Here is a 24,076-nt window from a genome sequence, read left to right on the forward strand (position 1 = left end):
TAAAAAAATTTACAGAACTCAACTTGTACATGTGATGATTGTAATTAACATTCAACATTATAGACGCCGTCACAACAACCAAGCTTTCTTGAAGGGACAGTATGGAAATCTTCCCTTCCCATTATGTAAAGATAAATACTGCGGCTCTTAAAAAGAAAGCTCAGTATGCATTTCATATTACAAGGTGCACAATGATACATACTTTATTATTTTTCTTAAAAAATGTAATGACAGATAATGAATGTTGGAGCTGGAATGGTAGTCAGAACAGAACTTGCCATGACTCAAACTAATTGCTCTGCTGGCCCACAAGTCACAACCTTTCTGGAAATGTTTTCAAATTTTAATCTTTTGACACATGTAACTTATTGTTCTTGCACACAATATCACTATCGATAAGAGCACTCAAAATGGACCTAGTGTTTATGCTTAACAGAAAGGCACCACAAAACATAACTGCTGTCATTCTGTTGAAGTGGACATAACAACACTTTAACGCACAAATGCAATGTCAGTTTGGCAAACACAAAAGCACAAAAAACATCAAAGTCTGAAAATATTTAACCATCTGTTCAATGAGTATAAAAAGCTGTAAATTGAACACTTAATTTGGTGCCAGGAATCACAGGCACTTATATTATTTTAACAGTGACTTGTATAAAATTAACTTCAAAACTAATTTATCTACTTGTGAACACTATACATGTGCTATTTTTTTAAAAGATGAAACAAACAACAACCACTGTGCTCCACACATATGGAGGTTAAAGATGTTATTCTGTGAATTTATACCTTCTTAATATCAATGACTAAATGTCCTCCACATGCCTGGAACACTGTGAACATATCAATCTTTGATGATAAATTAAAAAATTACAACAAAAACTAAAATATGAGACACACATATTAAGGTCTGCATCCTCTGACACTACACCCATTACCACAACTTCCAAAGATGCTACGAAAAATACAGAAATCTCACAACCAGTCATTCTTTTAAAACACGAGACCATTCTGAAACCTAACGCTGCAAATGATTGTGGATAGCTGTATTATCAAAAGGATATGCAGAGCAAATATAAAAACTCATTCACACTCACCCTCTACCAGGATGGCACTAAGTAACAGGAAATAAAAAATCTTGTGACCTTAGGAACAATTGCATTATATAATTATAAACAAGCAATATAAGAGTGTCAACAGTTGTCCATTGCAATAATAATTTTTACCAGTAAGGCCTGTGTTTAATTTAATTAACTACATTACAAATAGTCTTTGATTGCATTAGAAAGCAAATATTCTCTTGCACATTCATTCATATTCCGTTTTAAAACATGTAATTAAAAAAGCAGCAACACACACACGCACTGTGCACAAATAAAATGAAAAAAGATTTGCACATTAATATCTTTGCCAAATATCTAGATGCAAATGACAACATGTTACAGCACATAAAAATCACCCTACTGTACTTCCCTTTGCATTTTCATTGCAGAGATCAATTGTTAACATTTGTTGTGTTCCAACGCGAGACAGTCCGACATTCACGACTGGGCGGAGAACGCGTGCCGCACGAAGTGTGGGTGCAGCCGTTTCCCCATCAACCGATCTACGTGCTTTCTGTTTCAGCTTGAACATTTTCACAGATATTCTTGGCATAAAACCTGGAGCAATATTTGAGATGTTTATTTACTTATAAAAACCGCAGTCAATAATTTCCCTTTCATCTTCTGGAAAAGCTGCATTCTTTTCTAGAAAAACATACCTTAGATCCAGAAATTCTGCTAAAACATATCAATTCACAATGTTCCAACCTGTCCGAAAACCGGAGACATGTAGCACCCGACGACGACAACCAATAATACCACGTCTTCCTCATACCATCATGACACTGGCTTCAAAACTACACAGAGCGCATACCAGCGGGCTCCTCAAGATACAGAGGAAATGGCATTAATTGGTGACCCCATCTGCACCAAAACTTTGTCCAACCACTGAAGAGGTCCATTCAGGTGAATTTCTACCCAACATGGGGTACTAGTCACATCTTGGCGATGATACTCTGCACCCCAACCCTTCACAAATGACATCCTAAACAGAAAATATCCTACAATCAGAACCCACAGGGGGCTACACCTTTATTATCCGTCATGCTACATGAACATTTTATCGTCACCTGTCAAAATTCACACATGAATTATGAGGTAACCGAAGTATGAAAACTGCGTTGTGGAAGTATTCGTTATAAATGCCACAGACATTAAACAATTCTCAAACCTAAGTATATTTAATGGTGCACTATTCTCCATTCATGTGTCTGACCTTCATTTAAACTCACCTTATTGTACACATCTTGGTGAGCTCATAGACAGCCTCAAAGCCGTGGTTAACGCTCTGAGACAGGAGTTGCGCAAACTCCTGGTTATTGAAGATCTTGAGCGAACAGCCAGGAGGGATTTTACAAACAGTACTTGGATGAAAACCGTGGTGATGATTACAGTTTCGAGACTGCACAAAGATGGCACTGTCCGACTTGTTCTGGGCATACACCTCCCCTCCAATATAAAACAGCTGAACACCTAAATACAGAAACGTGATGACTGTATGATGGTCTTGTGAAATGGAGCCACACTGAATATTGAAAAAATACAATGGTACTAGTGACATGGGCCATGTACGAACATTTTTAAATATACACTTTTTTGGTCACAGCCTACTACATATTTTACGTCAGTCCACGGGGATAAAATGCAGGTATTAAAAAATAATTCACGTCAGCATTATTAAAAATTACAACTAAATATCTAGAAATTATGTAAATTCTTCACCAATGAATCTCTGAAACTAATTAAATCTGACTGAAAGTCACTACCTCTTACCTTTCCCTATATGCCTACGCGTGTTCTCGATGGTCGAGTTGCGGTTTACGTTTGACAACTGTCCCAAGCAAAATCGGTCAGAGTTGTTGCAAGGATTTGTAAACCCATCAATAATGATGACATTTGTCTGACAATGGAACACTTCTCCTACCCTACAGTTTAGCTCATAGTATGCGATGTCCGCCCAATAAAGAGGTTCCTGCAAGACAAGATTGGACATAACTTGGTTTGGTCGTTTCAGTCACTTTAAAAAACAGAAGAATTAATGACATACACCAAAGGAATAATTTCAGGAACTTCATTTTTATAGACAGTGCAGCCATGAAATAAACTTATGCGTGATGGATGCTCCTAGCTTCGTAGCAAGAACATCAACTTTTTTATCTGCACGCTCCCACACATTAAAGTGAAGCACGGAATTTAAGAGGCGCTGACATGTTACGTAACTTATTGTATGATCATCTAGCCTTTGGTACGCTGTCAAACAAAATAAGATCACATTTACCTGGTACGAAACAGGGGCAACCTCAGGCATTATGTTACTTGTAGTGTCCATTGCGGAAGGATCGGCCAAGGCCGCAGACTGGCCCTGCTGACTGTCCTCAGGGGGGCTATATGCAGGGGGAGGAGTTTCTGAAATATAATGCAATACCATAAACAATTTTTATCAATATATTCAACATATACATAAGTTTGATTCATCTTCCTCCTGTGTAAGACCGCCTTTTGTTATAATGGTGACACTACACTTAGCAGAAGACACAGTTGGCAACACTTGATATCTCATCCATGTGGAAAAGGAGTCGCTTCACCTCAAGTTCTAAGTGTATTTATTCTAGGAAGTCAGAATATCCTACCTGCACTCAACCAATCACTTTTCATAAGAAATTGCATAAAATGTTTCTTCTGTTCCAAGGATTTAACAAGATGAAAAGAGAGCGGAGATCCTTCTTCCATTTATTTCGTATGTCAATAGAGCATCACTCTTACAACAGACAACAGTAGTAGTAAAATAACCACATTCAATCAGAGAAAAAATGTGCAAGATAAATCTGGCAATAACGCTTCCGCCTTCAAGTCACTACCTACTCAGATGAAGTTCCGTAACTCTGTCTGCCTCTACCTCTTACACACCCAAATACAGCCATACCAACCTTTACAGATTTTTGGTCCAAATGAGTTTGGAAATGTCATTCCTTTGCTCACCATTAGCAAAAAATGTATAAAAAAACTCCTTAATGTAGCATACGCTTCTATTCACGATGTATTAAAATGAAATGACGGCAAATTAAATAATATGTAACGCAAGGCTGCATACCTGGCAGCCCATTGCTCCCATATGGGCTTTGAGGGTTTGAGTGGGTGCTTCCAGGACTTGGAACACTGCTCATTGGCGAATTTGGACCAGGACTGAGGTGAGGATGGTTTCCAGGACCCCCATTTGTGAAGCCTCCGGCCGAATAGGACACGTTGTGGGGCATTGCGGGCTCAGGAAGCTGCTGAAATGGTAGCAAGGAATGACCTGGTGCAAATTCACTATGGCGAGGCACCAACACGGGTGGCAGCACTGCAAACAAGAAATAAATACATAAATAAATATTTACTTACACTAATGAACGACTCTGTAAATAAATTTTGGTTCCTTATTAAAGACAAGAGCATTTTTTCCTAACTTTTTTTATACAAAGCATTTTCTGTTCTTGTCCCATACAAACCACATTTTAGCCTTGACCTTATAACCGGCAGTTTGGTTAATACTACAATCTGCAGCTCATTACCTGGACTCTCGACCCGTTTATAGTGGTATGGGTTGATGCACACTTCTTTCTGCTTTGCAGAGAAAGGAAAGCGACAGTTCTCCATTGGCTTCAACTCATGATGCGACTGCAAATCCGGCCATCTCCAAACTCGACAATAAATCACGTGTGGCAAGCCCTTCCGGTGGGAAACCTGAAGAAGCAAAACACAAACATCAAAGCTATCATCCCCACAACATAAAACAATGAACCATACTTCTCTCGCAATAATACTGTTGGCTTCTCATGTGGTTCGTTACTGAACAAATGTAAATGAAGTCATATTTTATTCCTGGCACACTTCACAAGTCCGTCTGCAAAACGATGACAAATTCTTCCATCGGTTAAGCGCTTTCCTTGTCAGCAGTCAAGATGTCCACACTGAACCATCCTGGCAAATGTCAATGCGAAAGTGCTACCACATCCTCCATGTCCACTAGATCACTCACTATCAGACTTTCACAACTTCAGGGTTGTGAAATCTCAGCTGAAGAGATGGAATTTCTGTAGTGCTGACGATGTGGAAGATTCGAAGACGGCTTATTCTAAAGAGCATTCTCAAAAATAATTTCCAGTGGTGGTTCTAAGAACTTTACAGTCAATGGTAAGTGTGTAGTTGTCCACTGACAACATTTTGAAGGTATATTTTGTAATCTCAGACCTGCACCATCAGTTGACAACAATTTTCCATTGTCAGAACTAAGAACCAATCTCATACCAAAATACACAGGGATGAATAAGACAATTATAGACCAACGTGCAGCATGGAGATAATGTAGAAAAAATAACTACTTGTGAGCTTTGCAGTTTCACGAAGACTCAAGTTGAATATTGTCCACAAATTATACCTATGGCATTTAAAGTACATACCTGTAACCGTCCATCAAGACTGCGCGGTATAGTGACACAATCACTGGACTGTCCGGGTGAACTCAGAGCTCGCTCCAACTCTTCAATAGCACCCTTTTTCTTCTTGAGCTTCTTGACCAAAGAATCAACAGCTTTTTCTGCCCATTTTTCTTCTTCGTCACCTTGTTTCCAACCCAAAAGTTTCTTTACTGCAGGACTGGTGAATGAGAATAAGCTGTTAAGTGATGAGATGGGACCGCCAGATCCCGAGGACTCTGCTTCATCTGCGTCCATCCTTATTCACTTAGGCCAATAGTGTTTTCTTACAATTTACTGCCTATACATAAAATAAAACAAAACATTATAACATTAAAACTGTAACAAATATAACGGTCATGTAAGAACAAATTACTAACATCTATACTAGAAAAAATTATTGATAAATTTCTAGGAAATGGATAACACTATAAATTTTAATGAGTCATTACTTAACTGTATAAGAAATTATCTGCAGCTCTATATCTTTCTCTGTTGCACAATATAAAAACTGCAGTTCTGGACTTTCCTTTATTTCACAATATAAAATTTAACTATGACTCAGGAATACGAAAATACGGACAGCACTCTGCACATGGTACTTTAAGGCTCAAAGTTTTACAAACCAATACACATACATGACTTAATTAAGGAAAACATTTCCTGTCGATCTGCCAAACACAAGACACAATTTCCTTTATGTTTTAGAATTCTGCTTGGACATTCTTGCATAGCCTCAACGGGTTCGAACGGGTGGCTGGGTGTCTGTACTTCACGAACTGAACCAACACCTCTACTACATAATATCTTTCTCATATACTTACCAGAACTGTGCTCTTCCTGTTTGCTGGCGTGTAGTACTTCAATTACAATAATGCATTTCGTCCAACTTAAGCATTCTTTGTCACAAATGTTTACTTACCTACCTCGATATATTATGGCTTCTGTTTACTGGCGACTAAAAGTCGGGGAACACATCTCTACTTGTATTCATCCGCACATATGTAAGGTACAAGACTGCCCATTTAGAAAATAAAAATACATTAAGAGGTCTTAAAAACTGCCAGCTAAACTTTAAATACTCATCACAACTTTTAATATTTCAAATACTAGCGTTTAGTATGTCTCCGAACATGAAAAATATATTCTTTTGCTGAACTATATTACAAGTGGAAGGAACAGGTCATATACTGCGTCAGACGAACTCTGGCGACAGGGTGTCTCAAAACTGGCGGCATAATTTAAAAGAAAGAATTGCCACTAAGAAACAGAATTAATGTGAACATTCAGTATAAAGCATCTTACGTAGTTACCAGTCTTTCAGAGGGTCCTATTACCTTTATCTTCAGCACAGAAGTAACAATAAATATTGAGGCAGTATGTTCCTCCAAAATGCTGGAATCTACCTAATGCCCACTCGATGTTATTTGAGCTGATACAAACAGAAATATTTAATTTATACATTGAACAGCAGAGCATATCTTCCATTTCGGTACAGCAAACATCTAAACTAATATGGCGGGGGGGGGGGGGGGGGGCGCATCAGACTTAATTTACAACTTCTGTCAGGCATCTTGTCGAATCTCAACAATTTGATTGTGCTGGTCCTGTCTGTAATTGGGAGATCAAAATATGACCCTTGGCCAGATGCAGTTTCCAAGAGGATTTTAACTACACTGTAGTTTATCATTTCCTGCTGACACTGTATATTTTGTCTGCAAAACCACCACAACTCTTCAGTGCCCTGATGATGGAGGCAGGACCTCTGAAATGCTGTTAACTTCTACAAGACTTCATGGTGCTACAACACAGAAAACAGTCTTCTTCATACTCACAGTTATGGAAACCTCAAATCCTTCTTTATCTTTAATTCTTGACTCTGGCTGATGAAGGTCTTTGACTATGCTGTCATCTGCCAGCCTGGTTAGAGGAACAATAGAAATCCACATTTAAGGTGGGAACAGGCTTTGGTCAGGATTTCTACTTTGCCGCAGGTGGTGGGGTGACAGTACAGATGATATTCTTGGTATTCCTCACACAAAGTTCTGCAAGGGAGATCAGGCCCCACTGTTTAAGTCATTACTACATCACGTTGCCACTTACTGGCACAAACAATATAACAAGTGTGACTTTTATCAAGAAACTGTGTAACTGTTCCAGCTAAGTTGCACGTACATTTAACATTTCAAAACTCCCAAGAATATTTATAATTGTTATAATGGCCTGAAGAATAAGAAGACAGACTTAGAATCCTTGCAGGCAGACAAAACTTTAATATGGGTACATGTATGTATACAAATCCACGCTCTTCTTACAGTTTCATATTTTAGAAATTTATACTCAGAAGAATTCAACACAAACATAAAACTTGTTGAAACCTTCAATTACATAACAAGATGTGTGATGGAAATTAAGTCCTAATCACTTTTCAGAAAAGAAGAGAAAGAAACTATTCAAATGCTTCAGTTCTTTAATACTATGCTGCTGATACTGATCACAACAAACAATGAAATCCAAAAAATGTCATCAGATAAAATTCATATAACAAAAGCTGATTTATTCATTTGTCACTCAGATTTTAGAAGTCACAGTTTTAGCACCTTCTCATAAGCATTATCACAAGATATAATTATTACTGTTAAATAATTCGGTACTACGACATTTATGCCCCCCCCGGTACAATGACTTATGAAAGTAATATTAACAAAATATATACAGCAGAGATTTACTCCAGAAAAAATGTGTCTCTGTCACCCTTAGAAACAAGAGGTTGGGTTGACAGTCCATCTACACAACAAGTTTTATGATTACAGTCTCACTGTTTATGTTACAAGAAAGGTTCGTCTGTTTTCCAAACTGTAACAAATATGTCTTGCTTTAAATATCCTTCTCTATTACAGTCAGAATACATAAACTCTGTATTTCATATTTATGTTTTCAGTAACTTAACTGAAAATTATCTAGAGAAACTGCAGACGCCATCGTCAGGAAATAAATGACACATTTAATAATCACACACAAAAGGAACTTTCAGTTGTAAATCGAGAAGGCATCGCATTTTTATATACTCAGCATTCAACTGAAGCTCGAAGATGCATTCTCTGTAGACTGTTAGTTAATGTAAAGATTACAAATGTATCAATATTTGTCTATTTTCTGCAGAGAATCTTAGCTGACAGGAGGAAAGGTCAGGCTATTTAGAGATAAATATGGAATTTATTGAGGTAGTGTAAATCTATGAGATACACGAATAAACTCACGTTTCAGACTGTCTACCAACGAACTGTGTTTGGATGGAATTATTTTAAAAATTGAAGGGTTTAGGTCAAAGATTATTTTATGAATGTTTAGAATTTCAAGAATTTAATATTCTACAAATACTTTAAATATTTTCATTCTGCTTAACATGATCTAATAAGCAACCTATACATTATCATTCTCATGTCTTCAAATTGGCTGCCATTTTAAAAATTCAAGCATAATGATGCACTCATTATGACACTGAATCCTCATTTCCCATACAAATTTTATTATTAAAGAAAGTACTCCATTTAGGCTCATACAAGACCAGCAAGATCAGAACAAGCAATAGATCTGACTTTTAAACTCAGTCTTTAATAAATTACGTTTTGATGTTTTATTTTTACATTAAACGTTTCCTACGCAGTAAGATATTGACAACTCTGCCAACACCCTTTGCAGCCCGTGATCCTTGAAGTTTCTAACGTATCACTAATAATAATTTTGTACAATTTTAATTATGTAACTAATGTTACAAATACACGCACATACAATCACTAACAGAAAAACCGGATTCAAGCGCTGCCTGTATCACTTCGCATGCACTGATCTTCCTTCTCATATCATTTCAGATTTTGTGTTTTAACTAAGATAATAAGAAGTGAAGTCCTGATCACTTGGGTCTGTTCAATGGTTACCCTTATTTGGATTACCTTAATACTGTATTCATTCAATACACAGTGTACTGGTACAAGATTGTACCACCTTCTCTCAGAGCAGCGGTAATGAATGTGATTAACTTGATGTATGTCTCTGCATTAGAACGAGAGAATGATTAGCAATTCCTACTTCAGCACAATAAATATCTGAAATCTGTATGGTCAACGTGATCACTAATCATACTGTGGAAAGTAATTCATATTACTTGAAAGGAAAAGTTCTAAAAAAATATGTACGCACACATTCTGTAAAAATGGCACCACCCGACTATTAGAACATCAATCACTGTCCTCATCTAAGTGATTCAAGTTTGATCCAAAACTCTGTTCATCTACTTCCAAATCCTCTCCCTCATGGAAGATGTTGTCTGACGTCTTGATGCACTGAAAACAAACAGGAATTAAACACATCACAATTTCAAAACTTAAACTAGACAAATGAATAATAAAAAACTGTCTGAACCAACAATATACCAAAAAATGTTCCAGTAATAAAGTACTTAAATGAAATACGACAGTGGAGTGGTTAGGGTATCATGGGGTAGTTGCACCCAAACGTAGCGTGTTAAAATAGTCCATGACCACATTAACATCCAGAACAATCCTGACATTTGTCATTTCATACCACATAAAGCAAATAAGATTAATAAATCTGAGATTTGAAGTTCTCGCAGTAGTGAAGAAATCGACCGTAGTCTTCTGGGATGTGACGTCATGCACGATTACCAACGTTCCTTTAAAATTCTAGAAAACCACCTACAAGACCACATGGCATCGCAACATAAGATCATGATACAGCGTTTCTTGAGCAGCAACTATTCTGGCAAACAAGAGACCTGCAGCACTTACATCTTGAACGGTGATGCGTGGCGCAGTCATTTGCTCAGGATTGTGCCATGGTTTCCAGTTAGGGCTGTTTTGTTTCTTCCACTCAGGATATGCTTTGGAAGCCTTAAAGAGTTTCTTCACCAACTACAATAAAACAGGTTACTTAAGTACACTGCAAGATACAAACACGCAAACTAAAAGTCGGAAATCTTACGAGAACAGAAGGAGATTTTTTTTTAAATTTCCTGTAATTGATAACGACATGGTTGGTGCATAAACTTGTGAGGTAGAACAGACACTAGGAACATTTAATTAATACAAGGTCCTGAAATGACACATGGTAAAAGATCTCAGAAAAATATGCGCCTCTTTTTTACCTTTACACTTACTAACGCAAGACACGCCCATGCCAGAAATATTTTTTGAACACGTACAGAATACAAATTTCTTCCACTAGCAGAGCACTAGAGGGTTAAAATTACTTACTTTTGGAGCAAATATTTGTGTAACTTTATTAACTAGCCATGGAGGTAGTGTGCCTTGAGGATCAGTCTGAGAGACGTAACTAAGTTCTGAGCCCGCAGGGCCTGAAGGACGGATCAGGAATCCTGCCAACATAATAAATAATCTAGTTACCATCAAATTTAACTGGAAAGGGTGGGCAGTACATGTAGCAGTATTTTTATTCTACCATGTATAAAGTCACTCAAATGTTTGATACAGTTTTTACCTTCTACGGAACAGTATAGTTGTAACTATACTCACAAGAACCACACACTTGACTCCATCCTGATCAACTTGAATCAAGTCCACACCCTCACACACTTTTCTTTAAAATCCATTTTAACATTACCCTCCCACCTACACCTAGAGCTCACAAATGATTACGTCCCTTCATAAGTCGTGACTAAAATGTTGTTTACATTTCCCAGACTCCCACATTGTTCTGAATATGAGGAAAAACTAAAAGTTCATGGGGCGATAGTAAGCATAGTTATTTTAAGGATCAAATTGGTATTACAAGTTGAGAACGTGTAAATCACAATAAAACATTATGTTATGAAATCCACAACTTATTAATTCTATTTGAAACAAAGAATAAATGACACATAAATTGAATAAATAAAAAATTGTAGCTACTTAAGAGCGGTGACAAAACTGTGGTAATTACTTAGCAATGTAAATTACATCATACTGTACCGATATTACAGAACCTCTGTACAAACTTAGAATAAAGTTCAGTAAAATACTTTTACCAAATTTGAAAATAAATTTGTAGATGTTACAGCCATTTCAGTTGAAGAATGAAATTTCTGTGACTGTAAAAACCACATTTCCTCTACTGACAGGTTGTATAAGAAATGTATTTAAATCATCTGGCATTGAAAGTTAAAGCATCTTATTTAACGGTTTCTGACAACCTATTCAAGATGAATATCTCATTAACAGAGATTAGCTATACACTGCAGATGTTTACTGAAATGTGGGCTGGTGATACATACACACATATTTTAATTTCACCTGTCAGGTAGGATGTTGCACGAATAAAGCCCCGTTTTGGGGGAAAATCTCGATGAAACACAGAATGATTAATGATGAATTGTTCTTGTCCTGTGTCCAACCATGACCTCTGTAGTATGAAATCCCTGTTCCGTAACGGTGCTGGGCAGGACACTGAAAGCAAAGAAATAAATAAGCGATTAACAGCAGAACATGCACAGAGTTGTCTCAAAAGGCTCCCTTACTAGATGGTGCACCACGTTCCAATAATGACCAAGTCACGGCAGTCTTAGTAATATTAATTATTTCACCTGTACTTGATTTTTTTGGGGGGTTTATTAATGATGAGAGAGAATATTTTAAAATGCATACAATATTTTTGGTAGACAACCTAAAGGGAGAGTCAAATTATGAGACATAGGCTTAAATGGTAGGATAATATTAAAATGGCCCAGGATAGGGATGCGTGGTCAGCTGTTGTGAACACTTAAAGGAACTTTGGGTTCCATCAAATATGACTAGCTCAGTGACTACCAGCTTCTCAAGGACTCTGATGCATGGCATTTTCATATCATCAGACAACTTAATTTAAATTATTTTAAAATACTAGTTACATGAGAGCAAAATACAATTAGAATTCTAATGCAACTATTGCATCACAGAAATGTGTGGAAATTTAGTTACACAGATTTAAGAACATTACAACTTATGAAAAAAGTGCTATTCATTAATGCTACCATAATATCTATCAACACTTACCAGTGTTACACACTTACACAAAGACGTGTTTCAGCCAGTTCAGGTATTACCAGTGCACCCACATGAATCATAAGCCTCACAATTATAACCACTCACATTTATGTGCTATATAAGGCATCACCACTTAATGCTGTTCATTAACACTGCGATTATATCTTACTTGCATAATATCCAACATCATTGTTTGGGTTAAGGCAGCCAATGTCACGTGACTCTATCATATGTTGGTCCCAAACCTTTCTGTAGTCTGGATCATGCAATACATCATATATCTGCTGAGGACTTACTTCAGCAAAAAAGGTACAAATCTGAAACACAAAAACTTCAATTTCAACCAATTTAAATCACCAGATAGTGTACTATCATATATCTGAAATGCATAAAATCATATACAGACAGCACAGAAATGCAGTATTCTAATACCTTTATCATTTTGAAGCTTGTTTTTGGAACAGATTTTGTCCAAACTTTTGTTGTTGATTTATTGTAATCAAGTTTCCATCCAGTGTGATCATCAACAAGTTTCTTCAGTTTCTCAAAGTCCTTATCCTCAGCAACTTTAACAATTCCAACATCCATTTGTTCTGAAATACTGTTAAAAGAATAAGCTAATTTGGTAAAACTATAAAAAATAAGGTAATGTTGTCCACAGTGAGGTCCTGTAGACACTGCAAGAATGGAGACCACTTCAGCAATACTACTATTGTGTCATTTTATATTTAAACAAGAAGATGTTTAGTCTGAAATCTTATAAACGGTTTTAGACTTAATAACAAACACAGCTATATCCGCATCTTTAGATGCTATACGAACTCCTACGGGCATTGTTGTGTTTCATTACTGCCGTCAACAACTGGCTTTCGAGACCATTGGCATTGCTGTGTACCTAAGAGACAGTTTAGTTATCTGTTTACTGACATTGTTGTGTTTGTTTACCGCCGTTGACAATCGGTTTTCGGGTTAGAGTATGAAAAGAGCTGAGCTGTGAATCGCATGTAGGAGAAGTGTGTGCGCGCGAGTCGAGAGCAGAGAACAAAAACTCAGATACTGTTGTAGTAGTAGAGAGTTGCCTGTCAGTGTAGACCTCTGTATCCGATTTAATTTGACGTGAATAAATCAAGGGTTGACGATCAAGGTCGTGATTACCAACCTACGTCACAGTATAAACAAATGGATTTAAATTTCACTAGTACCATTACAGACAACTGCTCAGGAACAGCATAATTGTGTCCCCACACTGTGGAAACAAAAGGCACAAATTACTAGCCATCATAATGAAAACTTGCAGGGAATAATTTTAAACTATGTAGGATTTGAGGTTTTCACAGCAATGAGTCTGAAGATGGCTGTCTTCTGGGTTGGTGCGCAGTGTAGTCTGGTAGATGCTGCCTCCGTCATCAGGCAGCATGACCTCTGAAATATCGGTGGACATCTACCAGACTACATGGCGCAACAACCCAAAACTGCACATTTTCAAAGAATAGCTCTGATGCCTCTTGTTAATGATTTCTGGGAATTCACAGTACTGTAAACACATGTATGGGCATGCTATAATGACATTCATCAAACCATTTCACAATCTGGCAAAAAGAATGGTTACCCTGGAGATGAGAACCAGTGCTGGGCAGTAAAAACATAACCACACATAGATTTATGTGCAGCACCTTCACGTCAAGTATAGCCTATTATATAGTAACATTTACAACACCTTGTAACTGTCATACATACATATCTATTACATTACATAAGTTGTTCACATGATAATTGGATGTGGAATAAGTCATAATAATATAATGCATATACACTAATGCAATTCAAATTATAAATATTTCACATGTGATGTCTATTCCTATTTTTAATATGTATTAATATATACAGGCATACATCCAGCAAAGTGGTGATGAATAACGTGCTAACACATTACACATACTGGATACATGTACATAATGTGTGTATGTTCTACCAACAAGAATAGGACATAATAGACACTTACGACACTAGAGAATCTGAGTCAGAATTTGTTTGACTCCAAGGAACCTAAAACAGTTCTTTTGAATGCAATAGCATTTACCAACGTGATCAATTAATTGCAAAATAAATCAATGCAAGTTAAAATGGGTTAGGTTCACAATTTGATAACAGGGGTCATAAAATCAGAAATCCTTTCATTTGTTACCCTCACAACACTTCATCTTCTACAGTCCTTAATAAAATTCTCACTGATATTCTGTATTTCAGAACACCAAAGATTAGGCCTACATACCGAAAGATGTAATTCAATTGTACAATGTGGCCAGGTATCTTCCAGCATTAATACATCTTCATTAACCCCAGCCGTGTACTTCTGCGTTATCTGCACTGACAAGTATAGTCATCACGCGTCACTAATATCTGATATTAAAACGCTTTCCGGGACTGATACGATTCAGATCGTTCATTCAATGCCCAGATATCTCTGTACGAAGTCCGTGAAATCTGAGTCACACATGTTATCTGCACACCTACTTAATTTTAAACCAATCTTATATCACCAAATTTTGCTTCGTATACTATTGTTAATCTAATTTTATTATTACATGTTGTTTATGTAGCTTCTGCCGCAAAACGTGCAGTAAACACTTCCATTGGAATCAGCTGACTGACGTTTTCCATATGGGAAGAGGCGAGGTCACAATAAGGTGCTACCTTAATACGTGGGTGTTAACCATCTTACAAGTAGAGTAAGCGGTATAAATTTAACAAATTAGACATTGGGGAAGGGAGAATTTGTTTACGTGTGTTCGTAGTGGGCAGTATCAAAACATTACGTCGCAAAAGAGGGCTTCTACAGAATGTTAGTAATTCCCGGTGTATTTATACTTAATAGGGTGCCGGTTTTTGAATAATCTCTATACATTTTTTTGGATTTTAAATATGTTTCAATATATATACGGCGGTTCGCCCCATCCCTAGTACAGGATAATTGTCCTTTGAGGCGATAACGCCGGTAAGCCACATTTACAATTTAATATCACCACTGTGAATCGGCATATACACTCTTCGCATGTCCTTTCACTTCACTGATAAAATGCTTTTTATCGTAGTGGCTTATCGTGTTTATGTTTACGGCTTATAGTCTGTCCGTTTTAAGCTGTAATGCGTGCCTTGCAGTAGCCTGGAGTAATACTGAGTCTGTGGTACTGTACTTCAATTCATTCTTCCTTTACATATTTAACAATGCTTTAAATCGCACACATTTTTTTGCACCGAATGGGAGAAATGGAAATAACGTGGTACTAAGAGGCCATAACTTAATATAAGATTCTATGCTCGGATAGCTTAAGAAAACCATGAAAGACTTCATATTTCAGGTTCCAATGGTGACGAATATGAAGACTACCTACAGTCTACTGGGATATTGTGACATCTGTCCTGGTAGATATTGACTTAAGCACCCTAACGATGGAGGCGGTAAGCTCCTCTGAAACATCAGTCAATATCTATCAAGCTACGCAGTACAACATCCATCTCCTTGAAAAACCTGAATCAGAATAGCTGGTTTCTGATCCAGGATTTGAACCTAGAGCCTCCCAAATAGGAAGTAGAAGTGATTACCCCTTGACCACCATGTTCACGTGCAATGAGCTTCATCTGTCTGTGTTGCCAAGAGAACACTTTTCTGTTACCCGGTTTGCTTATATACGAACAGACAAGTATTTCTACAACTCATCCTTATGATTAACATTCAAAATACCATACCAGTAATTCTTTGATCCGTTACCAGTGTATTAATATGGTCACTGATATTTTTACACAAAAGTAAAATACAGAACACAGAGGGAATTTTTTACAAATATCTGGTCTAAATAAACCTATAAACAAAGAATTTAGCTTTGTATATGCTGAACAGGGACCTCCTGGCATCACTGTCTTTACTAGCCATGACCTGAATTCTGAATCAGGATTTTCCACTGATATGCATACTGAGTTATTGTCTGTCTGCGTAATAGGCAAGTGATTATTTGCTGCCGAGAAATTTTGGGCCTTATGTGATAATATTTATGACCATGTGTGTTACTTCTTTAGGTTTACTGGTAATTCTTAATGATTAATTTACTACAATACCTATAATGGAGGATTAAGGGCTCTGTTGTGTTTCTTATTGTGTAGTTTTGTGATACAAAATTTCTTCTTCATGTGATTAACATTCTCTTTAGATTGAATCTGACAAGCAGCCCCTGTGATTCAATTTATGTACTACTGGTACCATCAGATTTTTTTTTTGTCTTACAGTTTGTAATTTGTTTTTATCTTTATTTCAAACACACAGGAAGCAATGAATATGGATTTCTCGGTTGGTGATAAAGAAATTGATGAGAAGATTGAAGAATGGTTACAGTGGGACAAGGTACTTTGCATATTTCCCTAATGTTAGGCCAAGGTAATGGCGCTTCACAACAAATTTTCTCTGTTATTCCAATATTATTTGTACAGTAATGATAAATCATGAGTAGAAGCCTAGTAGTTGTATATTTGTACTCTGCAAAGTCTTTAATAAGTAGGTATGTTCATATTAATCTGCACTTTTCAGCTAATAGTAATTTGGATACAGTGGGAAATAGGAACTTGAACTTGATGGATGGAGAACAAAGTAATGTGTTTAATGGAATATGGCTCCTTTTTACAGCCTGTAGTTACACAAAGTTTGAGAAATTGTTGAATAACTCTGAGAGTAGGACCTGAAGGCCTAGCACTGTATTGAAGGTGACTGTCTTCTGGGTAGCAGTGCTGTGTAGTCTGGTAGAAGTTTACTAACGTTTCAGAGGTCCTCGCTGCCTCTATCACCAGGGTGATGAGTACACATTCAGTACTCATCAGCCTGATGATGGAGCCAGCACTGTGAGAACCTCAACTCCTATTTAGCACCACATTGTTCTTGTTGCCGTCGTCATCATCATCAACGCAAATCTGTTGGGTGGGAACAACACTAGAGCCATCAGTTCAGTGCCTTGAAATTTTGTATGGTGATGAAATTGAAAATATAACAATGAATAAATAATTTAATAAATCTCTGTTTCACAGAATGAGAAGACAAGAAAAGAAATATATTCCCTTTACTTGTCCAAAGATGTACCCAAGCTGAGAAAATTGTTGCTGTCTCGACTGAAGTTTGGAACAGCAGGATTGCGTGGTCAGATGGGGCCTGGTTATTCGCAGATGAATGACCTGGTAATAATTCAGACAGCACAAGGATTGACAGTCTACCTTGAAGAAACTGCAAAGGATGTAATTCATGAGAGTGGTATTGTCATTGGCTATGATGGCCGACACAACAGCAGGAGGTATGTTGAAGGAAACTTTCACTGCATTGAGTACCAAGGACACAGAAGGATTTATTCACCAAGTAGTTTGGATGCAGAAACAAAGGGTTTGTCCCTACTCCAGATTATGTCATGCCACGAAGTTTTGTGTCACCGAGACTTGAGGAGCTGTTTTGTCCCCGCCATTTAAATACCACTGAATCAGAAAATCAGTTTTTTACATCCATCAGCTGCCAGAAACTTTATGGTTACCGGTTACATTAATGAGAGCCGACCGCAGTCACACAACATCTATTTACATTAATTTATGCGTGCACTGTTCTTATAATTTGTAGGTGGGCAGAGCTGACCGCTGCTACTCTGCTGAACCGTAACATTCCTGTGTACTTGTTCTCAAATGTGTGCCCAACCCCATTTGTACCCTTCACTGTGCTGCTCTACAAGTGCGCAGCTGGTGTCATGATAACCGCCTCACACAATCCGAAGGAAGATAACGGTTACAAAGTCTACTGGAAGAATGGTGCTCAGGTAAGTGGCCAGTACTAAGCAAAGACTAAATGGATTTTCATCCTGAGAGGCAATGATACATACTTCTGTTGGTGCATTTTCTGACTTAATTGTCAAACAGGTTGGATTCCCAACCTGATACAACCGTACCGTGTATCACAAAAGTACACATATTTCACACAACAGTGAAGTGTTGCATCAACTTGAAAATAATTCAGTTGCATTTGAATGGTACTTATTTCCTGTGTCTTTGGACTGTGTAAATGTGCTGATTGGTGCCTTTCCTACTCAGTCGACTGCGGTAATAATGTTGCTACAACAGCATTGTACGGTGAAGTTTACTGGCCTGCTTGCAGTATGTGCTTCACAGATCTCTTGAAATTAATTGATTCTACATTAAACTTGTCCACATCATGCCATTTTATGTACTTTGCTATGTACAGACGGCATATTTGTAATTTGGCAAATACAAATTCTTTATGTAATTACAGAAGTCTTAAAACTGCTTGTTTCCCTGTCCACCCCTGCACAGTCTTTTAGATTGGTACGTTATTAATGTCTTGATATGAATTAATTTTAATATTACACCTCATCACAAGTACAGTTGACTGAGTATCCAATCACTTATATTCAGATAATTTCACCTCATGATGAAGAGATCCAGAAGACGATCATGAAGAATTTGCATCCATGGGAAAATTCCTGGGATATATCCATTCTGACTGCCAGTACCCAACTGACAGATCCACTTCAGGAAGCGATGAACTCGTACATGAAGGCTCTTGGACAGGCTGTGTTAGAAGCAGAGTTGAACTCCAACTGTAAAATTAAGTTTACATACTCTGCAATGCATGGTGTTGGTTACGTGTACATGGCAGAAGCATTCAAGACTGCAAATTTTCAGGTATACCAATATAATATTAAATAATTTCCCACAGCATCTTATTTTATATTACAGTATTGCATATAAGCTACTCCTTCAGACGGTACACGAGTCACATCTGTCACAAGTATGTACGAAGGCAACTTAACATATTTAATTTAATTTCATTCAAAGATATGAGAATCATCTTATATTCAGGAATGTACAAAAATCTGTAAATAAATCAAACATGATTCAAAAGATTTCTTGAAAAATAGATCTCTGGTAATTATGGTACACCTTAAAACTTGCGTGTCCACAGATTATATTTGCAAAACATTATACTTTAAATTTACGTTACCATTGTGCCCAGGGAGTTCAGCATGACACACTGGGCTAATCCACAGTGTTCTAATTTTGTGCATCAATTTATAATATATTCTGAACCTAAATATCCTTTAATAATGTGCACCATGATTGCAGGTCATTAAAATTCAAGTAACAGTGTGATTGTATCACAAAATATATTTATTGTATTAGAGTTATAAGACATATATTGACCCGTCTGTTATTACAAACTTTTTCAGCCATTTGTTGTTGTAAAAGAACAAAAAGAGCCAGATCCAGAATTTCCAACTGTAGAGTTCCCAAATCCAGAAGAAGGGAGAAGCGCTCTTGATCTGTCTATAAAAACAGCTGACTTGCATAATTCATCAGTCATTCTGGCCAATGATCCTGACGCTGACCGTTTGGCAGTGGCGGAAAAGCAGTCCAAGGGGTGAGAAGAAATCTTATGTTCTGGACAAAGTCCAGAAACCCTGTAATATTAACTGCAATGTACCGTTGTCAAGACCCATTATAATTGACTTCAATCTCCATTTAGCAAGTGTACAAATGAGTGAAAACTGCAGATATTTGTTATAAACCTGTCTTGTTCGAGAATTATGAACTGAAAGTAACAAGGCCGTCTCTCCTTTAAAACCCCCACCCCACCCTAACCTTAGGATTTCTAATTTTGGTTCATTTTGAAAAATTCTGTTATACTGTTTCAGTTTTACCCAAAAGTTCAGTTTTGTCTATCTTTATGTTATGCTAGTGTCTTTCCTGGATTTTATAAGAACTGTGTCATAGTAGTTTAGTGAGCAATATTTTTGGTCATCAGAAATGTTCTTCACATTGTCTTAGTAAAATTTGTATGTTGAAGTGAAAACCACATCTGCAGATCAGAATTCACTGCCTCATTTTTCAATTTTGCAGAAATAATGAGTGGCATGTATTTTCTGGTAATGAACTGGGAGCTCTGTTGGGCTGGTGGTCCTGGTACGCCCGTCGTAAGCGCGAACCGGAAGAAGACCCCTCTCAACTTTACATGATGTCTAGCACGGTCTCCTCCAAGATTCTCAAGACTATGGCAGCTAAAGAAGGATTCAATTTCATAGTATGTTCAAAACAATGTTTTGGAAAGATCAGAGCATAAACATTATTTCCTTTCACGGAAAAGGCTTAAATTTCTTTTAATGCTGTGACAATTGAGACTAATTATTAATAAAATTTATGACATATATTCCACTGTACTATAGACATGAAGTGACTCTGTTTCTTTAGACTATGAACTGCATGGTCATTGATGATAACGATGATGTACAATACCTAGGGTTCCATCCTGTTAATATTTCCCACTTTCCAAAATTTCCCATTTTATGTGTGTTACAGGAGACTCTGACTGGCTTCAAGTGGATGGGCAATAAGACAGCAGAGCTGCAGAGACAGGGGAAGAGTGTACTATTTGCATATGAGGAAGCGATAGGTTTTATGTGTGGAACGGAAGTCTTGGACAAAGATGGAATTTCTGCTGGCATTCGGGTAGCAGAAATGGCAGCGTACCTCAGCAAGAAAGATATGTCATTAATGGACAAACTGAAGGAACTATTCTCAGTGTGAGTACAGGGAAACTGAAATGATAACTTGTACCTTGAGCCCATGTGTATTTGTTTTCATGTTGAATTTTCTCTTGTCTCACATTCTCTCTCCAAGAAAACCTCAATGGAACTGATTCTCTGTTGTAGCAGCGTTGACAAAATTTTTCTCTCCCTTAGCTATGGACACCACATCAGCTGTAACTCATACTACATTTGCAATAAGCAACCAGTCATTCAGAGACTGTTTGGAAGATTACGCACATTTTCAGGATCACCAGACTCAGTATGTATATACACCAGGATGTTTTTTCAGGCAGAATATTTTTATGTGATGATCACAAATGATACATTTTCGTGACCTGATATGTGACGTGCGTGGTTGCTCATTGCTATTAACGGTGGATCTAACTTTCTTGGACATCTTACCATCTTTTTATTAATTATTATAATAATGACAATAATTATTATAATCAAGTAAAAGTTTAATACTTTTATATTAAAAGAAACACATATCAGAATGAATCAAGATAGAGAAAAACATAGAATCTGAGGCTCTTATGGCAGTGAATACAAAGATGGCTGTCTTCAAAAAAACATTTCAGGTCATGCAGAAATGAAGTATTTGAGTTGATTTTTGAAATTGATTGGTTTGTTGTAGGTAATGTCTTCTCATAAATGTAACTGGAGACAGATTTGCATACAAAATTCAGTACAATATCATGAAGTTCTGGATCATTGTATTTAGGTGCAAATTTCCAGAAGAATTTCAAATCAGGGAAAATGGTGAATCATAAAACTGAAAATTTGCAATAAGCCCTGAATGAATTTCAGTGTCTTATTTTCACTTCGATTTTAGGTGGATAATTACTGATTTCACCGTATGAAATTGAGAATGCATTGGTAAAAACATTTACATTTCTTTCTTTCTGCTATGAATGCTTTAAATCGAATGTGGTTGTCCAATTTATTTTCAGTATCCCCAGTCGCTGCTGAATGGCACATATGAAATAACATCTATACGAGATCTGACAACTGGATATGATTCATCTCAACCTGACAAAAAGGCAGTTCTTCCTGTTTCTAAATCTAGTCAGATGATCACATTCACATTTAAGAATGGATTAGTGGCAACTCTGCGTACAAGTGGCACAGAGCCAAAAATCAAGTACTACACTGAACTCGTGGCACTTCCCGAAGAGACGTAAGTGTGTACGCAGTGAAATGGGGGTCTTACTGGGATTGTATAGTTCTGGTTATTATCAACTTCAAATGCATGTGATCATTTAGTGTAACACAGTAATAGCATCCCTTCAGTCAATGAAATTGTGGTAATGCTTATGATATTTTATGATTACAGGAACCTGAAAGAGCTTCAAGATACACTACAAGAAATGGTGACAGCAATCATCAATGAATTCCTTCAACCTGATAAAAACGGGCTTAAGCAAGGACCAAGTACCTAGTCACATTATACCTAATTGAGTGAACACTTATTGTCATTTTGTGTTCTTTCAACGTAGTTCATAGAAGTACAGCGATTTTACTACCACTTAAGGTAGAACCGACAAATTGTATTTCGGAAAGCAAGCTTACCTTTCAGCCGAGTTATGAATTCTGAAAATGTTGCACTTATGTCAGATAATAATGTCGTTCCCCTCTTTGAGAAGTTTCCTAAAACTGAAAAAGTTGTGTTTCCTTTTAATACCTACACCATAACCTGAAATTAAATTTCACTTCACTGCACTACATAGATTTTAGCACTAATTTAATTCTCTAAGTAGTGCTCATATTTTTAGAGTATCTGTCACTTATTTCTTATTCTGCGTGTAGTATCCAATGTACATCTCATTACTCTATTTTAAAACTAGTTTAACAAATATTTTCAAGTTTAAATTTAGTTATAACCAATATGATACCAGTAATGATATTTGTTATGTCCCAGTGATTTCAGTGGGCCTTCCCCTCATATATTATACTTTGAATAAGTACGCAGTTTTTAGAATTTCTGAAAGATTGATGTTTTGATCAAAAAGAATACTTAGCTTGCTCTGGTAACAGATGATGCATTTATCATTACTTTGTACCTGTGCAGATTAAGAACGATTTATAAATAGCCATTGAGAAACCTCAGATAGCACAATTGTGTAAAGCACTTACATTAAGATATTATCACTAATATTGGAGTACCTAAGGAATTTGGGGTTAATATTCATTACTCATAAATGAAAGTAATTCTGACAGAATGAACTGTAAACTGTCCCAGATATTCAGATCATATAAATAATTTAATAAGAACTGTACTATACTGCCTCCCGTAAATCTTCAAACACAGATGCCGGTGGCTTTGTAAGGTGCTGGTATAACACCGTAAACTTACTTCAGAATTATAACACATTTTAAAACAAAAACAATAGCTTTCCTGGATCATTTCACATTTGTGTTTGGTTACTGAAGCACTTTACAAGCAAACTGCATTTAATATACAGTACTGATAAAACATTTGGTTAAGAGGAACATGAAACTCTGTGTGTGTTCATTGCAACGTTTTGTCAAGTATTTCATACACATCAAAATAACTGTAAAAATTATGTTTTAAAAATATGAAATAAATAATAAATTATAGATTACCTGCTGCTTTTAACATGAATATTAATTATGATAATTGTTAACAGATTATGTTTATGAATTTCTGCCACAAATCATTTTTAATTTTAAAAAAAGGAGACTACAGTGTCTCTTCAAAACGGCAAATCACATGCTTCATTCTTCTGGATTTGTGTTGTAACTGGAGTAGCCAAGTAATGATTTTATGTGTTTTTCCAACCAAGTTACAAACTCCACCATGTGAACATGCATCTGCAAACAGCGTAAGATGAGATCGG

At 36.7% G+C, this 24,076-nt stretch overlaps 4 protein-coding genes across 17 annotated transcripts in view; 1 reads left to right on the plus strand and 3 right to left on the minus strand.

The window, feature by feature from the left end:
• Window positions 1–18: 18 nt before the first annotated feature.
• On the minus strand, window positions 19–7,532 carry Mad (mothers against decapentaplegic homolog 1). Of its 4 annotated transcripts, none has more exons than XM_022059689.2 (8): window positions 7,396–7,532; window positions 5,546–5,861; window positions 4,658–4,829; window positions 4,198–4,446; window positions 3,385–3,512; window positions 2,880–3,078; window positions 2,339–2,579; window positions 19–2,091 (listed from the first exon to the last, which is right to left on the minus strand). In XM_022059689.2, the coding sequence occupies exons 2-8, from the start codon at window positions 5,816–5,818 to the stop codon at window positions 1,932–1,934; spliced, it is 1,422 nt and encodes a 473-aa protein (XP_021915381.1). In that variant the 5' UTR covers window positions 5,819–5,861; window positions 7,396–7,532; the 3' UTR covers window positions 19–1,931. The 4 variants fall into 4 exon arrangements, with proteins under 4 accessions (XP_021915381.1, XP_021915378.1, XP_021915380.1 ...); XM_022059686.2 differs by lacking the exon at window positions 7,396–7,532 and adding an exon at window positions 6,483–6,585; XM_022059688.2 differs by lacking the exon at window positions 7,396–7,532 and adding an exon at window positions 6,487–6,578.
• On the minus strand, window positions 7,486–19,190 carry LOC110827753 (START domain-containing protein 10). 5 transcript variants are annotated; one of them, XM_087359718.1, is made up of 8 exons: window positions 19,058–19,190; window positions 13,030–13,198; window positions 12,767–12,914; window positions 11,869–12,021; window positions 10,834–10,955; window positions 10,369–10,491; window positions 9,761–9,903; window positions 7,486–7,605 (listed from the first exon to the last, which is right to left on the minus strand). In XM_087359718.1, exons 1-7 carry the CDS (start codon window positions 19,099–19,101, stop codon window positions 9,799–9,801), a joined length of 864 nt encoding a protein of 287 aa, XP_087215844.1. In that variant the 5' UTR covers window positions 19,102–19,190; the 3' UTR covers window positions 7,486–7,605; window positions 9,761–9,798. The 5 variants fall into 5 exon arrangements, with proteins under 5 accessions (XP_087215844.1, XP_087215843.1, XP_021915385.1 ...); XM_087359717.1 differs by lacking the exon at window positions 7,486–7,605 and having other exon boundaries at window positions 7,805–9,903; XM_022059693.2 differs by lacking the exons at window positions 7,486–7,605; window positions 19,058–19,190 and adding an exon at window positions 15,183–15,265 and having other exon boundaries at window positions 7,805–9,903.
• Pgm2a (phosphoglucomutase 2) lies at window positions 15,196–23,821 on the plus strand. 7 transcript variants are annotated; one of them, XM_087359708.1, is made up of 12 exons: window positions 15,310–15,592; window positions 15,957–16,056; window positions 16,916–16,993; window positions 17,668–17,927; window positions 18,242–18,434; window positions 19,048–19,317; window positions 19,863–20,053; window positions 20,533–20,713; window positions 20,989–21,212; window positions 21,372–21,477; window positions 22,169–22,395; window positions 22,552–23,821. In XM_087359708.1, exons 2-12 carry the CDS (start codon window positions 16,048–16,050, stop codon window positions 22,655–22,657), a joined length of 1,845 nt encoding a protein of 614 aa, XP_087215834.1. In that variant the 5' UTR covers window positions 15,310–15,592; window positions 15,957–16,047; the 3' UTR covers window positions 22,658–23,821. The 7 variants fall into 7 exon arrangements, with proteins under 7 accessions (XP_087215840.1, XP_087215839.1, XP_087215838.1 ...); XM_087359709.1 differs by lacking the exon at window positions 15,310–15,592 and adding an exon at window positions 15,691–15,782; XM_087359714.1 differs by lacking the exons at window positions 15,310–15,592; window positions 15,957–16,056 and adding an exon at window positions 15,196–15,284.
• Window positions 23,461–24,076, minus strand: part of mei-218 (meiotic 218) — a 7,284-nt gene continuing 6,668 nt past the window's right edge. Inside the window, exon 12 of the mRNA XM_022059690.2 lies at window positions 23,461–24,050. Within this exon, the coding sequence (XP_021915382.2) occupies window positions 23,955–24,050 (96 nt within the window). The 3' untranslated portion in view covers window positions 23,461–23,954. The remainder of the gene's footprint in view (window positions 24,051–24,076) is intronic.

Source organism: Zootermopsis nevadensis, unplaced genomic scaffold (assembly GCF_977971745.1).
Source record: "Zootermopsis nevadensis isolate Lab colony 2312 unplaced genomic scaffold, Znev_1.0 Znev_ptg000032l, whole genome shotgun sequence".
In the NCBI taxonomy this organism is placed as follows: domain Eukaryota; kingdom Metazoa; phylum Arthropoda; class Insecta; order Blattodea; family Termopsidae; genus Zootermopsis; species Zootermopsis nevadensis.

Coding starts and splice junctions, on each gene's coding strand:
- Mad (XM_022059689.2), bottom strand. CDS start 5,818: ATGGACGCAGATGAAGCAGAGTCCTCGGGATCTGGCGGTCCCATCTCA. Junction 3,513..4,197: donor TGGGAGCAATGGGCTGCCAG/GTATGCAGCCTT, acceptor ATTATATTTCAG/AAACTCCTCCCCCTGCATAT. Junction 2,092..2,338: donor ACCAAGATGTGTACAATAAG/GTGAGTTTAAAT, acceptor TTTTCTGTTTAG/GATGTCATTTGTGAAGGGTT.
- Pgm2a (XM_087359707.1), top strand. CDS start 15,705: ATGTTTACGGCTTATAGTCTGTCCGTTTTAAGCTGTAATGCGTGCCTT. Junction 20,054..20,532: donor GCGGAAAAGCAGTCCAAGGG/GTGAGAAGAAAT, acceptor TCAATTTTGCAG/AAATAATGAGTGGCATGTAT. Junction 20,714..20,988: donor AAGAAGGATTCAATTTCATA/GTATGTTCAAAA, acceptor TGTGTGTTACAG/GAGACTCTGACTGGCTTCAA.
- LOC110827753 (XM_087359718.1), bottom strand. CDS start 19,101: ATGCAAATTCTTCATGATCGTCTTCTGGATCTCTTCATCATGAG. Junction 12,915..13,029: donor CAAGCTTCAAAATGATAAAG/GTATTAGAATAC, acceptor TTTGTGTTTCAG/ATTTGTACCTTTTTTGCTGA. Junction 10,492..10,833: donor CACAAATATTTGCTCCAAAA/GTAAGTAATTTT, acceptor GTTTTATTGTAG/TTGGTGAAGAAACTCTTTAA.